Source organism: Malurus melanocephalus, unplaced genomic scaffold (genome assembly GCF_030028575.1).
Source record: "Malurus melanocephalus ecotype Western Australia unplaced genomic scaffold, MMel_1.1 scaffold_129, whole genome shotgun sequence".
Classification (NCBI taxonomy): Eukaryota; Metazoa; Chordata; class Aves; order Passeriformes; family Maluridae; genus Malurus; species Malurus melanocephalus.
The window spans coordinates 481,298-498,150 of record NW_026623361.1 but is presented as its reverse complement, the minus strand read 5'-3'; the positions used below and the strand labels follow the sequence as shown (position 1 = coordinate 498,150).

Sequence of the window (16,853 nt, the reverse complement as noted above, 5' to 3'; positions counted from 1 at the left end):
ATCTATTTTTTTAAGATGTATGCTAAAATTATGTGATTATTTTCTGTTAAAAATGATTTTTTGCATGTCCCAAGGGTGCTTTAAATCAAAGATGAATGAAAAGTATAAGAAAAGTTGCTGGAATGAATGCCATTTTTATCAAAATAAGAGTGTACATGTAGTGAAGAGATCTGAATATGAATAAATGAATACATGTGCGTTTGTGGGTATGTCTAATGTGTCTGAACAGGGGGAAAATTCACCTTTTGTTTTGTTTCTTTGTTTTTAAGGGCTCACAGYTTGTCTCCAACGGATCATCTGGCAGCATTTTACTTGGCACTGCAGCTTGCCATATCCAGACAGGTTAGTTATGTTTTAAAAGTGCAGCATCATGCTGTCATAYGAAGATTAGAATTTTTATCTGTTGATGGATTTTTTTTATCTGTTGGTGGATACAGATGAAGATTTCTTCAATGAAAACCTGATTTTCCTTGTGCACATATTCATATATATGAAAAAAGCCCTGAAATACTKTCTCCAAACATCTTCAGTCTTATGCAGTTCTTCAGAGTTCTGACAATATTTCCARCTCTAGGTCAGAAATAACACAGAAGTAATTCCACTTACTTCAGCATTTATGTTGCTAGACAGAGAGAAATAAAGTCATTTTCTACCATATTTTTACCTGTTATGTGTAATCTCTGCTTGGATTCTAGTCTTGGGGCTCTTGAATCCAGTCTTTAACGATCTTGACAGTGCTTAGATCTTGAGTACCTGCTAGTCTCCATGCCCTTCCTGAATCCTTACATGAGGCTTCGTTATTGTAAATGGAATTACAAGAAAGTGTTTAAGAAAACTGGAAAATACTTTAACGCTATAAAAGAGATCAGAGCTTAGTCCRACTGGTACAGTTGTTATGTTTAAGGTATTCTACCATACTTGAATTTGGATAATATGGAACTGCTTTGTATATCATGGTGAGCCTCTTCCTATGTCCTGTTTATTTCACAATGTAGCTCTGAGCACAGTTATTTACATTCTCTTGGTGACTGCTTTTCATTGCTAATGAGTAGCACCGATCTTGTACTATGTCATGTTACAGTGGAATGGATTGTCACTTTACTAGCACAAAATATTTTTGAGTAGCAGGCTGTGACTCTGTACTTCTGAATTCCAAAATTCTCGTGTTGCTTTATTAAATTTCCTGGGTTTAACACTTACTGTAGTTATTTTGAACAAAAACACATGGAACTGAGGAGATAATGAAATTAYACATAAAGAAAAGTTAGTTGCTGTTTAACTGTACATTTTATTTGGGCATTACAATTAAAATACTTTCAAACTCATACAGAAAAACAGCCAGGACTTGAAAGAGAAGAGTAAGTGAAGGGAACTGTTTTATAGAAACATGTACCTTTCCAGTGTTAACAGATAATGTAATTTCTAGTGTTCACTCTAGAGCATCAGGTCCATTTTAAGCTTCTCAGTGTCTTTCAGTAGTGTATGGAATTCTACATGTTATCTGCRTAAAAATTTTGAAAATTTTATGGATGTCAATCAAGTAAAAGGCAATACTTCTAATAGTGGTGCTTTCTTTTTCTGCCTTTTTTTTTTATTTTATTTTTTAAATCAGATACCAGAAGCTTTGGGTTATGTTCGTCAGGCTCTGCAGCTACAAGGAGATGATGCCAACTCTCTTCATCTCCTTGCACTCTTGCTATCAGCCCAGAAACACTATCATGATGCTTTGAATATCATTGATATGGCCTTGAGTGAATATCCAGAAAATTTTATGTGAGTGAATGTCATGTTTCCTTTCTACGCTTTATCTCAAATTTATTTTTCCTGGATTCTCATCTCATTCATTTCAAGAGGGGATGGATTTGAAGATTGGTCTGGGTTTTATTTTTCCAGCAGTCTTCCTTCCTGCCCATTTAATGCAAGTCTGCTTATTAAAGGCTTGTTAAAAGGTGATTAAGGATTTAGTTTGGATAGTTGGTGTTGTTTTGTTTTTTTCTACACTCCCTGTGTAGGTAATTTCTCCCTGTTGCATGCTTTATAGTATGTTTCTGTCTTCTATTTTTATGCAAAATTCCAAGAAGGATAAACAGGACTTTTACTATTAACTAGGACAGATTTATCCCATCCTACTGATAACTATGRATATTGTATGGAATCTGTTTTGTAAAATACATCATAAAACAGAGAATCTCCTCTTTTGCTTTGATAATAACCAGCCATTGGCTGATAGATAACTAAATAAGTCAACAGGGAAGAAGCATGTTTGCTAAATGTTCTCTTACTTAAGAAAGGAATCATTCTTTCTGTTTGTTTTTCATGTTAAGTAGATCTTAACATATATTTGGATTTTTTATTTTTGGAAGGGTTTTTTGTTTGTATGTTTTAAATTTATTTTCTTACAAAAATCTAAAGAAATTTTTATAGGAAAATATTTCAGGGGCAGCTTCCTTTAACTTTCAGTCTTCCTCTTTGATGCTTTACCAGCTGTCACTGAGGCTGTAATTCATATTACACATACCCTATATGCTTATTTGGACAATTTTCTGAAGTATCTAATTCTTAACTTCTAAATGACCAGCCTATATCACAAATGGTTATTATATCAGTGTACCAGAAAAATRCGATTTCTTCAGTTTTATTAGTTTGAAAATAGAGACTATAGTGGCTTTCCCTCCTGTTCCTTGACATTTCATGTCTCCTTTTGACTGTCTCTATAAGGTACTTTTGCCTTTTTCCTCACAAATCTGACCAGGACCTCTGTTGATATCACCTTTTGTCAGAACTTCGGTGGCTTGTAGCCAGTTCTGTGCAACTGCTTTTGTTGCCTTTTACTGTATCTCACTTCCTAGTTTATCCACACAGCTATGGCTTGTCTTGGTTCTTATCAGGGGCTTTTATAAGTGTTTCCCTATTTTGGAACTATGTAGCAGTTTCTCTATCAAACCTGTGCTTTCGTCAGGACGGAGTGACTTGTCAGTAAGTCAAGGTTTGAGAGGCAATTGAAGTATCAGCTACCTAATTTTATACCCTGTTAATGTTAAAGACAAATATGTTCAAAGACTATATTACTGTCTTCTTCTGCCTGTTCTCATTTCATCTTCTGCCACTTAGTGGCAATGTAAATAACATAGATGCAACTGCTATGTGTCTCAGGGCAGTAATAGTCCAGAAGTATTTCTAAAACTGTAGTTTCAGAACTCCCTATTATTATGAGAGAAACTCCCTRTGATATGAATCTGTGCTGCAATGAGAGAACAAAGGTTCATTCAGTAAAACGTCTAAAATTACTCTTGTGAGCATTCRAAAGGTATTTATGGGTTTTTCAAAGGTGCTTTGTGGCCTTTCCAGAGTAGTTTATACTGCAACTCTTGTTAAACGTCCAAATTGCTCATTACAGCCCTGACCTTTTTATTAATGTAGTATATATAACATATATATATATGTATTTATATAAATCATATGGGTCATAATAATGGTTCTAAATTGTTGGTCCTTTTGTATAATACAGACTCTGTGGTGATACAGTGTACTGTGGTACAATCCACTGGTACAGATCAGGGAATTTGGGAGGCTAATTTGGCAGTAGGAATCAACATCAGATGTGGCAACAAATGCTGAAGAATCCAAGGTGAAACAGTTTTATGTCTCTCTAGGAAGTCTTTTAGAGTCTTGTTTTTAGTGCTGTCAAGTTGCCAGARAAGTTAAAAATATGATTGAGATTTCTTGTGTGCTTTCTGCAATTGATACTGACAGCCAGACAAGCACATCTGGTCAATAATATAAATTGGGATTGATTCAGTCATCTAACTGAGTTATTTTTGCAAGGATTTATCAGTGTTTGAAAACTATATCTGGGCCTCTTGAACTGGTGGACAATGTGTATATGTATATGTATAAAATACAAAACACAACTACTTCATGTATTGCTGAGTCCATTTTCTTATTTTGCAACTTATGTGAACAATATAATCTTAGAGTATTTCCTAGTAGACTGGAAAGAAATCCTCATGTGTTCTTCTATAACTTGCTAATTTTTAGGTACACTGATTATTTGCCTATGGTGCTTTATTGGCTTTTCTAAACACTTCAGATACCTTTATGCTTTATCTTTCAGTTGTGTCTGCAATCCAGTAAGCTAAATAATAAAAGGCATACTACTTGGTATTCTCTGTATTGCTGTCAGAATTGTTTACCCCAGCTTTATGCAAACTGATACTTCAATGACTTTACAGCATAATAAATCTCTATATTTGAAAATATTAAAGTAAAACATTGTGCTTGTGATTCATGYTATTTCTTATTTCTTTCATTTCTTGTGCATTATTCCTATCTGTATGCTTCTATATCCTGTAATTGCCTTGCTGCACTGAGTGCTGTTGTGCTCTCCTCACAGCTGTATTGCTCTTTTTTAATTTCGTATTTCTTTTAAAAGAGTCTACATTTTCAGGAGTTTAATACAGCATCTTTGTAAAATGCCAGAGGTTGCAAGGAACTCAYAGGATACACCATTAGTCATGCTGAGAAGTGGCTACTTTCCAGCACTCTTCTGTTGCAATCAATTAGTAAATACGTTTGTCAGTTTTTTACATTTGAAAACCTGGTGCATTCCTAGAGTTTGTGTTCAGTATTTGAAGTGTACAGCAAGATTGGATCCATGCTGTTGGATCCGCAATTAGTGTTAACCTTCTTGCACTATAAAACTAGAGAGTTAGCCAGTCAGATTATGGTTTTGCCCTGGGCATCTTAGGTCAGTAAGTAGAAAGAAGTTCCTCAGAGCCAAAGAATTCTGTCCCATCATTATCTAAAGGAGTGAAAGGAAAGAACAAACACATTGGATTGTTAGCAGCAAGGGATAGCTTTTTCTTTGAATGGAGAGTTGATTGTTTCTCCTGTATTCATTATATAGACAGCATAAACATGCAGTTTGTTGTGAGATCTGAATAGGTATTGGGAAAACTATTGGCAAAAATCTAAGAAACCTCTAAAAGTGGAAATAGGTATGTAGCAATATTTCTTTCAGCAATAATAAAAAATAAAGTTATTTATTGACTATCTATAGCAATAGCGTTTCAAACTTCTTGTAAGCTTCAGYTGCTAGGTTGTAGCCACTGTACTTATAAAGATGTCAGCTGTATGAATACAATCATCTCCTTTTAAATGCTAGCTAATCTTTGAAGCCTCCTGCAATCTGAGCATGCTTTAAACCAAGTACAAAAATATCTCGAGACAAAAAATTACCTCACAGAYTGAGATACTGAACAGATTATGAATACTGTAATGAGATGGGTGGGAATAAAGTGATAGCACCAAAAAAACCTGAATAGTTAATTGAACCAGGTTCTGCTGTATTTCAATTAATTTAAAGTTAAGGTTTTGCTCCTTTCATTAGATAACTTGTCCCAGCAGTAGAAATGTGCAATTTGAGTCTCCAGCTTGGCAGGATTTGAACCCACAAATGATGCAGCTCAGAGCCCAAACCATCAAACTATGTGGGAAGCTGGGTGAGATGATCCATTTCTCCTCCTGAAACAGAAGAAGGGATATGCTGCCCTGAATGCAGAGAGTTGGCAGGAAGGAGCCACAATATATCCTAAATTGCAAAAGTACTTAGCTGTGAGGGGGCTTGAGGTCTCAATTGCTTGGGTTTTCCTTGAGTTTTATTTATCTTAATCCAGTGATTTCCCACTCTGAATGTGTAAGTAGTCTCAGAGGTGTGTTCAAGGTGATGCAAGATGATGGTGGTTGTGTTGCATTGCTTCGTATTGGGCTTGTAGATCTTGTGCAATATATATGGTACATGTGCTATTACCTGAGCAGCCTTATTTACAAACTCCATTATTATTCCCTGGGGTCTTTTTTTATCTGCTTGTTACAGAGAATTTATAGCTTAGTGTTGTTTTGAATGATGTGAAATCTTGAAACAACTCTTCTGTCGGTTTTTAATTCATGACTGGTCAAAAGTAGATTCTCACTCAAGGGAGACTGAGTCAGGTTTCTTAGTGAAAGACTGGGGACATTGTTTTCCTAATCTTAACTGTTTGGGGTTCCCTTATTATTTGAAATGTTGGGGCACTTGAAGATTAATATAGTGCCTACAGTTAGTGTAATTAGACAAAGCAAATAGTAAATTGCTAATTTTATGCTGTAAATTGGAAGTGCAGTGGATAGCAGSTGACAAGCTTTTAAAGTAGCAGAAGTAGGGAACAGCAGATGGGTTATTTGAGGAGTGCAAGCATGTTATTTTAATGTTAAGTACACTCAAAAAGGAAAGACATATGGTAACAGGTTTGAAGACAACTGAAGACTAAGTTCACAGTTTAAACATTTACATTTCTTGAAGTGTGATGGAAATTTTTTTTCTTCCAAGAATATTTCACAGAAGCATCAGGCCAATATGTCATTCCTCTGAAAACTATTAAATCTTTTCCTTCCTGACCCTCAAAGACTTTTTTGAGCTACATTAGATTTTCCAGAATCACAGGGCGTTTTAACATCCCTCTCAGTTCAGTGAGTAACAAACTTGTTCCCTTCTTGGAGACGTCCAGGTGGGCATAAAAGAAGAGCTGGTCGGTACAGGCAGTGTAGGATGATTCATACACTGGTGTTTTGTGGGACAGGAAGATACTTATCAGCTAAAGGAAACAGACTACTCTATTCTGCTTTCCCAAGGTCACTTGTAGTTGCACTGTAGTGTGTGGTTGCTGGTAAAACTTGAGCTTTTGTGGGTTTTTTTCCTTGATAAATAGAGCACTGGAAATTATTTAAGGAAAGGCTGGTAATATAAGATTGGACAAGAAGCAGTGATGTGCTGTGCTTGCCAAAATCATGTTGTTAAGGTTTGTATATTCATTCTTGTCAGCATTTGACAACATACTTTTTCAGATCCATTCCATTTTGACCTATTTATATTGGGAGTTAAATGAATTAGTTCTCAGGAATGTTTTTTTCTGTAAATCATGAAAGACAGTAACATTTGCTTGTGATTTTTCTTTTTATTTGGGGCTCTCACTCCCCCACCCCCCTTCTCCTTTGGTTGTTGTTATATGCYTTTACTGAATGGTCCATTTAAAAAGACGTTGTTGATAGGTAGATATTACTTTATATAACAAATTGGTCATTGGCCTCAGGGTCTTATCCCTGAATTATATTTGCTAGGCTGTAGATTCTTTGAAACTTGATTGAAAGAGTCCCAGTTTGGGTCATGAGCTAGCTGCTGCAGGGAATTCAAGGCAGGCAAACAGAGAGTTTTCAAGTATAACTAATTTGTTCTGGCTTTAGTCAGAAACTATATTCATTATAGTTTAGAGATTTGCATTTTCTTAAGGACACTGAGTTCATAATATAGAATACAGCATACATACATTGCACCAAAAATCACAGGTCTGACTGTTTTGGGAACAAATATATGAGGAATAATAGGGTGCAAGGAAGGCCATTCAATGGACGACAAATATACCCATTCATGATTTTCACAAAATTTTGTTATTTGGGGGCTTGGAGGCTGGTTTTGTTGCTTCTTTTGCTTTTTTGAGTCATGCTTCAAATATCAATCTGAACAGCCTATTTTTACCTCAGCCATGTTTCTGTGTGTCTATGGGCTTCCCAATAATTGGGATCTGTGCAGCCAAAGGTTGAGAAGGATTGATGATAGATTGAGAAACAATTTAGGACACTTATTTTTTATTGTTAAATGGTTTTCTGGAATTTTTACACAAACTAGATTTGTTTGCTTGACCTCCTGTTGCCAGAGTTGGGATCTAGTGATTTCAAGGTACTTACAAACGATGATTTTTATGTTTTATAATGAACTATTTATATTTGTGTCTTTCCTGATAATAAAACTCTCCTTGAATATTCAAAATGGAATAGACTGTGCAGTGGTTCACTGTGCAATTGTAGCAGACACTTCTAAGTTTCTTTCTTTGCTTTGATTATCATGGATGCATCTAGAATCACTGAATGTGTAAATACATCCTTTATAAAACTATATGTCTTTCATAGTCTGCCTGGTTTCACGTTGTCATTCTCCCTGTAGGTTAATTTTTTACAATTGTGTCATTTTGTGTTTTGGTAATGAGGCAGGTATTTGGGAGTTGAGTAAAGTGAAGTTGTAAACTTTCTACAAGTGTTAAAACTGTCAAAACTGCGTGCTTGAATTAATAGCTTGAAGCCAGGAGGATCAATTCTTAGACCCCCTGACTGTCATATATTTGAAGTTCCCAAATTTACTTTACTTTTTATATTAATACAGGTTTAGCTAAAGCATACCTTCCAGAGGACTTCCAATCTTGATAAGAACATACCATAACCTGGAGAAACCACTGCAGCATGTGGTAGCTTGTTTTAGTCCTGGAGTTACACTCTTCATTAGGACTKCATTTTTGTTTTTCATTTTAATTGACCCCTTATTGGTTTCTTTCCAGACATYGGTGTTTTTCTCATAATTTGCTAAGCCCTCTGCAATCCTGGTAACTTYATTCTCTTGATGGTAGCTTCTGTAATAAGACCACCTCCCAGCAACCTTTCTGATAAGAATGTCACTGTACTTGCTGTCAGCAAGGGCATGTTCTTCAGCCTTTCAGTTATTCCTTGCACCAGTTTTCATCACATGTAAAYGAGAACTACACAAAATATTTCAATATAATTTATTACTTCATCATACAGAGAAGGATCTGCATCATGTSTCTTGGAAAAGGTTGTGTTCATTATTTTGAGCATAATTGCTTCACTGGGGACTTTTATTCAACTATCTGTTTGCTGCATTCTTATTTGCTTCTCAGTTAGTTATTGTTATGATGTGTTTCCTCATATAGATTGCAAAGGCTGTATTTGTTCCAATAGCTATATATTTCATTTTTAAAAAGAAATTTGGCCTGACAGCTCGAAAGCCGTGCTGCTGAACAGTTTGTTGAGGAGGTTTCCTACTGTGTTTTACTAGGATGTTTTCATTAGGAGGGTATATTACATGTAAGTTAGAGTCCTTTTGGAGTCAATTGAAATTCCCAGGTGAAGGATTTTAAGGCAATCAGCCCTGCCTTCTTCTAAAAGAAGCTGCTAACTTACAGTCAGTAAACTGTTGCCAAAATTGGAACTGTGAATGAGATAAACAGTTGGAACTTCATTATTTTCTTCTAATTCTAACCTTTTAGTTCTAAATCATTTATTTGTGAATATTTAGAAGATTTTTAGAAGGGTGCTTGCTCACAGCACRTACTGACATAGAGAAAACTGACCGTGCCAAGGTTTGGCTTCCTCCTATTTCCTCATTTCCCTTGTGTTTTCTGACAGTCATCGGAAACTTTTCCTATGTGTGTAATTGTTGGGTGCTAGGAGTGACTTGCTAACACTTTATTCAGGAAAGGTCACTAGATTTTGATTCTTACAAATAATCAGTTTTGAATAATATTTGTTCCACATTAATTTTGTGCATTCTGTGTACTGCTTTCCCAGTTCAATTATTCTGTGTACTGCTTTCCCAGTTCAATTATTCTGTGTACTGCTTTCCCAGTTCAATTATAACTGTTAAAACAGTTAACCTGATTTAATTTGCACAAGCACTTGACACTATGACAGCTTGTTACAGAACTGAGATCAAACTGTATGAAGTATGCATGTGAATGTAAGTTCTACATGACCATAGTTATTTTTTTCCTTAAATTCAGACCATATAAAAAGAAGTCTACATTGTCTGTTAAAAAAGAGTTTATTTTCAGTATCTTTAATGTTACATTCTGCATTATCCTTTTTGTGATTTTTTTTAGTATAGAAATATTGTCAGACTGGTTAGTCTAAAATTTTATAAGTCATATGATTAGGCTTGGTTGGAGGTTTTTTTTGGGAGGTGGGGGTGTGATTGTTTTTGTGGGGGTTGGTTTCATTTGGGATTTTGTTTGCTTTTCTAATGTAGTGTCTGGTTTTAAAGCCAGACTGACTTCTTTTGAATTCTTCTAACATTCTAAGAAGTGAAGTTGTGGGAGATATCAAATAAGCAGTTAAATGAAAAATGAAATGCATAACTCCACACAGAACTTGTATTTGTCACCTTTCTTTTATGCTCTCATAAATAACAGGCTATATGTCAGAATTGATTATATAAAAAATTCATTATTCTAGTTAAGCTATTGTAGAAATTGATGTGGTTTTCAGGGAGATCAACTTGATTTGGTACTTTGTGTGKCTTGTTTGTTGGTTGTACCCATATTTATGGGACTCCCAGTATATTAATTATTTCCTAACATTTTAAATAATTGATTGTCATGTAAAAAATACTGTTAGCTGAAGTTACTCTTAGCGAACTCTTAAATTATTTAAAAAGGTTCTCTTAAAACTTAGTAAGTTTACTCTAAGTAGATTAAACAAAAACCAAAGTAGTTGCATTTTTAATCCTGCATTCTAAGCAAGCAGATTTGGTGCATCCATTTAAGTTTTATTTTGCTAGGGTGGTTCTTAGGTTTCTCTGCAGGCTTTTGATGCTTTACACTATAATTTTCAAAGCAAATACTTTTAAATCTTATATACAGCTCCTAGTTCTTCAAGCTCTCATCAATGTAAATAATTTATATAATAAGAGAATAATAATGAAGTCTGCTTTCAACACTAACTGGAAATAGAGCAGACTGATCAGTTGTGATCAGGATATGGGGATATGGTCCTTCAGAAGAAGTCTAATGGAACTATAAGTATCCTATAGGATGTTGCTTAGCCTGTGGGACTTTAGGGGAGATTCCTGATTGCTACTGCATTGAGTGACAATGCTGTAGCAGGCAGGTCTGGAGGAAGAATCATAGACAGTGTGTCGTGTTGCTATGTCCTGTTGCGAGATTTGAAGAAAGAATCACMGAGTGTAAGGCAGGACTCATCTATGCAGTAGTGTATGAAATACATATATCCAACTATGGCTGATCCAAGTCATTGTCCTCTTATGGTGCACAGCAACTTGTAGAAATTACTAATTCCATCCCAAAAGCAAAACAKCTGGTTTTAAGATGATTTGTGGTGAGCAATGCCTGTTCACTGAAAGAACTAAGAATTCTCAGTGGTATTACTTGTCACATAGCAGAGCTTAATCTTCTATACTTTGAATTTTTGCTTCATTCARCTAATTAGAAATATCTTCGATAGCTTAAGGCAGTACTGGACAAATTAACTCCTCTTCATCTCCTGACATTATTAGAGTTGCTGTGGAAGGAAATTTGTGGTTGTAGCATCTTCAAAAAGRGAAACTGGCTGGCTAAGAATTAGGACAACCATTGTGGTTTGGATATTTGCAAGTTCTTTGCTACAAATTACACTGGTCGACTGGTAAAGAAAGCTCTTCAGATCATGGATTAATAGATTAGTTTACACTGATTAGGAAATAAAGCAGTAGAAAGAACCTTGGATGACACAAGGCCCTGTTATTATAGTTGTCCTATCTGTAATACTTTTCATGAACTTATCGGTTGTATTTTAAGAAGTTAGCTTATTTGCACCACCTCTTCTGTGATCTATCAAAAAAAAAAAAAAACCTGTGAGGAAGCAGTCTTTTAGTCTTTTCTGCCATTTAATTCATAATTTTGAGACCTAATTCCCACCCTTAGTGTTTTAATAGTCTGAATGGCCTTCACATATACTTATTTTTGTGGAAACAATTTCCTCTAGATAAATTGTTCTTTTCCCTTCATGCTGGTTATCTCAGCTGTGTTTATAGAAAGCATTCGTACCTCCTCTTGGCTTTTTTCTTCTGCTAGACTGACTAAATGAAGTATTTTTTGTACTCTGCAGTTTCCAATCAATGGATCACCCTCACAGCTTTTCTCTGCAGCTGCTCCAATTTGAAATTCYTCAAGTGTGTGTTTTTAGCTGTTACAATGAGATTACATATAACATTGCAGGTGTAGTCTCGCTGGGGTACTGTACAATAGCATGGTTCTTTCTCCTTCTGTTCCAAAGAGGATGTCCCTGAATTGCATCTGGACTCTTCACAGCTGTGTTAYCTTGATAAACCCAGCTGTTAGGCAGCTCTGGTTTGGAATAAGGGTTACACAGGTTGTTTGGTATAATCTCTTTATTAAACTTCAACAATAACCCTTTTTTTCTTTAACAGTGTTATCTAATGGTCCTTCCCTCGTGACAAAATCATTGGCAATACAGATGCTGTTTCCCAGTCATTACAAAAGTGATATTTTCTTTAACATTTTTACTTTAGAATGACCGATTTTATGTGTCACTTTTCCATAATTCTGAGAAATGGGTTCTTTTTTACTGCATTAACTTTAATAATTCTTAAAGTGTTCCTGTTTGCCATTTGTCATAGTTTTCAAATCTGAGACAACATAGGTAAGGATTATGGTGAAGGTTGGGGGCTCATTCCTGAATATTCTTAGTTTTCATCCCTTTTTTTTTTTTTTCTACTTGGACACAAAAAATAGCCTTAAAAGACTGTAACTTTTGTGTATAATAACCTGTTCAGGTGTAGTTTAACTTTTCTTTTTGCTAATGTACCTGAGACGGCTTTTTGTGCTGCTATTTTTGTTCCCTGCCTGTCCCCCACTGTTCTTGACAGGATCTGTACATGTTTCTCATGTGTTACTTGCACAGGTTTATCAATGATTGACTTGTCAAACATGGAGTTTTACCCATTCAGCTTGAGACACAGATCCTTAAATGTTTGATCATCTTTTGTGTTAAACACCAGGCTTCTGCTGCATCTTGGATGTCTTTACTAACCTTTGCTATCAAATTATTTGGGTGTATGCCATTGAAATTTTAGAGACCTAATTATAAACCCATTTGGGATTTTTCATTCTTTATTTAAATAAAAATCCAGCAATATATGGATTAGGTTATGAGYAGCTGTTTTGTAATGTCCTCATTAGTTAGTGAGAACAGTCTTCAAGTAATGGAGTAATTTGCTGCTTCAGTAGCTATTTCATAAATTTATCAGCTATTAGCTCCAATAATTTAAGAGTTTGATTTGTTCTCCATTTGTGTCTGGGTGATTAGTCTCCTAAAATGATACAATTCCCTTTATTTTTAGCAATGTTAAAGATGTGCATCCATAGCAAATGCTGATGCTRGAACAAATGCCCTATTAGTCTGTCTTTAAAAGAACCTGTTTTACCTACTTCCCTTCCCCCAAGGATTTGACCCAAACAGATTTCTGTTCTTATCTGTTGTATTCATTCCATATCTGTGACACACATTGCCCTAGTTTTAATTTCTTTATGAATGTTGTCTTTTCCTCAGTACTTGCATTCTTAGTTGAGTTAYGTTCCACCATGGCAAGGTTGCTCTGGCACTATGTGTCCATAATTTAAACTTCTGACCCTCAAACAAACGCTGATAATTAATCATACTCATAAAATGTACAGCTTGATTTTAATCATCCYGTCTAACTAACTTGGTAGTTTCTATCTATTCTTCATCATTTTAATAGTGTATCAAAACTTCTTGTAAAGTTTAAAATTCCCTATGTCTGTATTGTGGGCTGTATTCCAGAAGAGCTGTTTTAACAGATGCTTGAAGGTGACCTTTCAGAAAATCTTATTTCAGATTACCTACCTCTTGGTTTCTGAAACCTTCCTGGTAATACTTGTCCCTGAGTTGCTCATACCTCCTGCCATGTTTCAAGAGAACTTGAAAAAATTAAGTTAATTTGGGAGACCTGTTTGTCACACAGTATTCTGCCTTTCTGTTGCCTCCTTCCTCTTCCCTTCCTTCCCCCATTTGTCAAGTATGCATAGTTGGCAGGTTTTCGTTTTCTTAACATCCCATTTCAGTTTTCTGAGGTGTTGTAGTTCTTTTAAGACKTATAGTCCAAATATTTCTTGGGTCCAGGGAAGCTGCTCTATGTGGCTTTATAAATGCAACCTTTTCTGCTCAAAAGATTATTTTTGCTTTAGTGTGGGCAAWCCCACACCAGTGTACTTTATTTATTTGGTGCAATTTCCTAGCCTTTCATTATTAGAATTGTGTGTATTTTTCCATCATATTTTGTTTGGTTTTTTTCTATTTTAAAAATTGTTTGAACATCCAGTCATGTTGACTTCCATAATGCACAAAAAACAGGAATGATATTCCAATGTGTACTAAGTGCATCTCAAAGCACCAGAAAATGTGTTGCTTTCATTCTTGCAAGTATATTTGTCTTCTGCTGTCTTGACATTGCATCCTACACTAATAGCCCAGGTTCCAACATTTTTGTTGCAGACTCCTGTTATTTTGTACATGTGCTTTTAATTAATGTCTTAATAACCAAATCACCTCTCTTTCTATCCCCTGCTCAATTTTTTCTTTTAAATCTTGCTTGCTGAATCTTAGCATCTTACCTACCTTCTGTCTCCCCTCTGCTACAAAATTCCTAAAACTCCTGCTTAAATGCTTGAAGGCTGTTAATGGAAATTCAGTCTATCTGTAAACTGTACATAATAAGGTAGAAATTATGATTATTGACTCTAGAATGACTTGGAAATTCAGTGCTTCTGAATTGATTATGTTCCATAACTTTTTGTAAAATGCCTAATTATCGCAAATTTTAAGAAATTGAACTTCTGTAGGCTCTTCAAACTGCCAAATGTAGTGTCTTACATACAGAGAAGCAGGAAAGGGATTGAATGAGGTAGATTCTGGTGATTTTGGTTTTGCGTTTTAATGCCTAGGTCTTCCTGTTTAGGTGAGGTGTGTGTGTGCATATGTTAAGGGTAGAATAGAAGGAGGGGATGGTGAAGGAAGGAGGATGTTATTTGTCATTTTTCCTTCCCTCTTCAGTAAAATGATGTACAGACCTGGACATGTTTTTCTTTCAGTGATTTAATCACTGTTAAACAAATATCTAGAGAGGACATCTYTGCCAAATGAAATACAACTTTAAATTATCCATATCGTTCCCTGTATGCTCAAATCCAATATACTGACAGGAAGAAAGCTAAACTAGTGTAAATGATTGCTCTGCATTCTTACAAGGTATGAAGTGAGATTCCATATGGCCTTATGTACCTGGCAGGTGCTAATTTTCTTAAACTAATGCAAAGACCTGCCTTTTGTTTCTTCCTCAGTGTCACAACACACACATTGTACACTTAAGGTTGTCTGATTCATTTTTAGACTTACATTCTGGGYAGTTTCTGCTGAGGACATTCAGTGCAATGCTAAAGATTTAACTACTGTAACTTAATGTAATTTCTTATTCTCGAGAAAACTCTTTGGCAGTTTTCAGTTACTATTAGCAGCCTCCAAGTTTGTATTTGGGATAAGAAACTTCTGAGCTTTCACACATGCCCACCCTCTACACCCTTCTCAATCTTCCCACACAAACCATATGAGCAATCATATAAATTTTTCACTTAGTATGATCAAGGTTGCACTGGAATAAAATGCCAAAGTACACCTGGGTTTTAAAACAGAAAGTAGGCTAACAATTTTATTTGCATGCTCTCCTCCTGTTTTMTTCTCTTTAGACTGGAATTTTACTAAAAATTGCTTTTAAATTAGTGGTTTTTAGTGTATTACGTGTTCCGAGGTGCTGTGACTCGTATAAATGTGCATATCAATGGACTAGCTCCTTTATTGTCACATTGTATTTATATGCTTTAAATATCTAGAAAGGTGTCTAAATTAATCTTCATGGAGAACCTACAATTTGATACATCCTGTTGGATACTGTGGTACTGCTAATTTCAATAATTTTCTTGTAACTTTTTTTGTTGAATAAAAAAAAGAAAAATCCTGACAACTATTGTTTCTGTTCAGTTGAAAAGGGCATCTTGTAGAAAGCACTGTTACTTTAACGACATTAGATATTTATTGTAATTACTTCATCAAACTATTACTTAAATTATTACTCTATTTGAAATTATGTTTTCTCCGGTTTCATGTGACATTGACTGTCTTTAAAAATGTTTTTATTGAACTGGAATCTCTTTTAATTTCCTTTTCACTAGTTTACTGTTTACAAAAGTCAAGTTGGAGTCCCTGTGCAGAGGCCCAGATGAAGCACTCCTTACCTGTAAACACATGCTCCAGATTTGGAAATCCTGCTACAATCTCACTAACCCAAGGTAAGATGCTGTRGAGTTCTGGGCTTCTGCTATCTTGCTCAGTGGCTTTTCAGGGCAATATTAGTTCAGCAGTTCTGCATTTACTTGTTTTGATATTTCATATGAACCAGCTAATCCTCTGGGAATCTGGAGACTGATGCGCAAAGACACCACTTGATGGTTCTGTGGCATTACCCAGGGTTCTATGAAGTAAGGTGTRCCAACGATACTAAATTCTGCACTGATAAAGACTGGTTACACAGATTGGGTAACTCATCCATTCTCAATGTGCTGGTATGGTTTTGTTTTGTTTCCTGATCAGGGTTTTAGTCTTTTATATTGGCCAGTGGAGAGATTGCTGTAGTAGGAATTTAGTTCAAGGACATTCACTAAATAATATGAAAGAGGACAAGACATTAATTAAAACCATAGAAGCATCAGGGGTCACATGGATAGATATGATGTGCTTGCGTAGTCAGCATGGCTGTTTTTTTTTAAGGGAGGTCTTGCTTATGAGCCTATTCAGGTTCTTCAGAAGCAATAAAAAGTATGTAGATAAGTTGTTATCGTCCTGTTTGGGTTTCCAAAATGCTTTTGTGAAGGTCCTTTGCCATATGTATTTAGATAAGGTGAAACAAATGGGAAGGCTACYTAGCAGAAATCCATGCTGGTAGTGTTCAACATGTTTATCAAACACCTGGAGAAGGGGACAAGCAGAATTTCCTGCTGTCTGGTTGTCTGAAGGGTTGACAGCTTCTGGAGAAGAGATGCAGCACCAGAAGAGCTTTGTACCAAGTGGCACTCAGGTATCTATAGTAGCAGCGTGATGGACATTCA

General features: G+C 35.6%; 1 protein-coding gene across 2 annotated transcripts in view; it reads left to right on the top strand.

Moving 5' to 3' along the window:
• Positions 1-16,853, top strand: part of TTC7B (tetratricopeptide repeat domain 7B) — a 109,373-nt gene that overhangs the window by 45,349 nt on the left and 47,171 nt on the right. For both annotated transcript variants that reach the window (XM_057370586.1, XM_057370587.1), the window contains 3 exons: positions 270-342; positions 1,613-1,773; positions 15,921-16,037. In XM_057370586.1, coding sequence (XP_057226569.1) covers positions 270-342; positions 1,613-1,773; positions 15,921-16,037 — 351 coding nt within the window. The remainder of the gene's footprint in view (positions 1-269; positions 343-1,612; positions 1,774-15,920; positions 16,038-16,853) is intronic.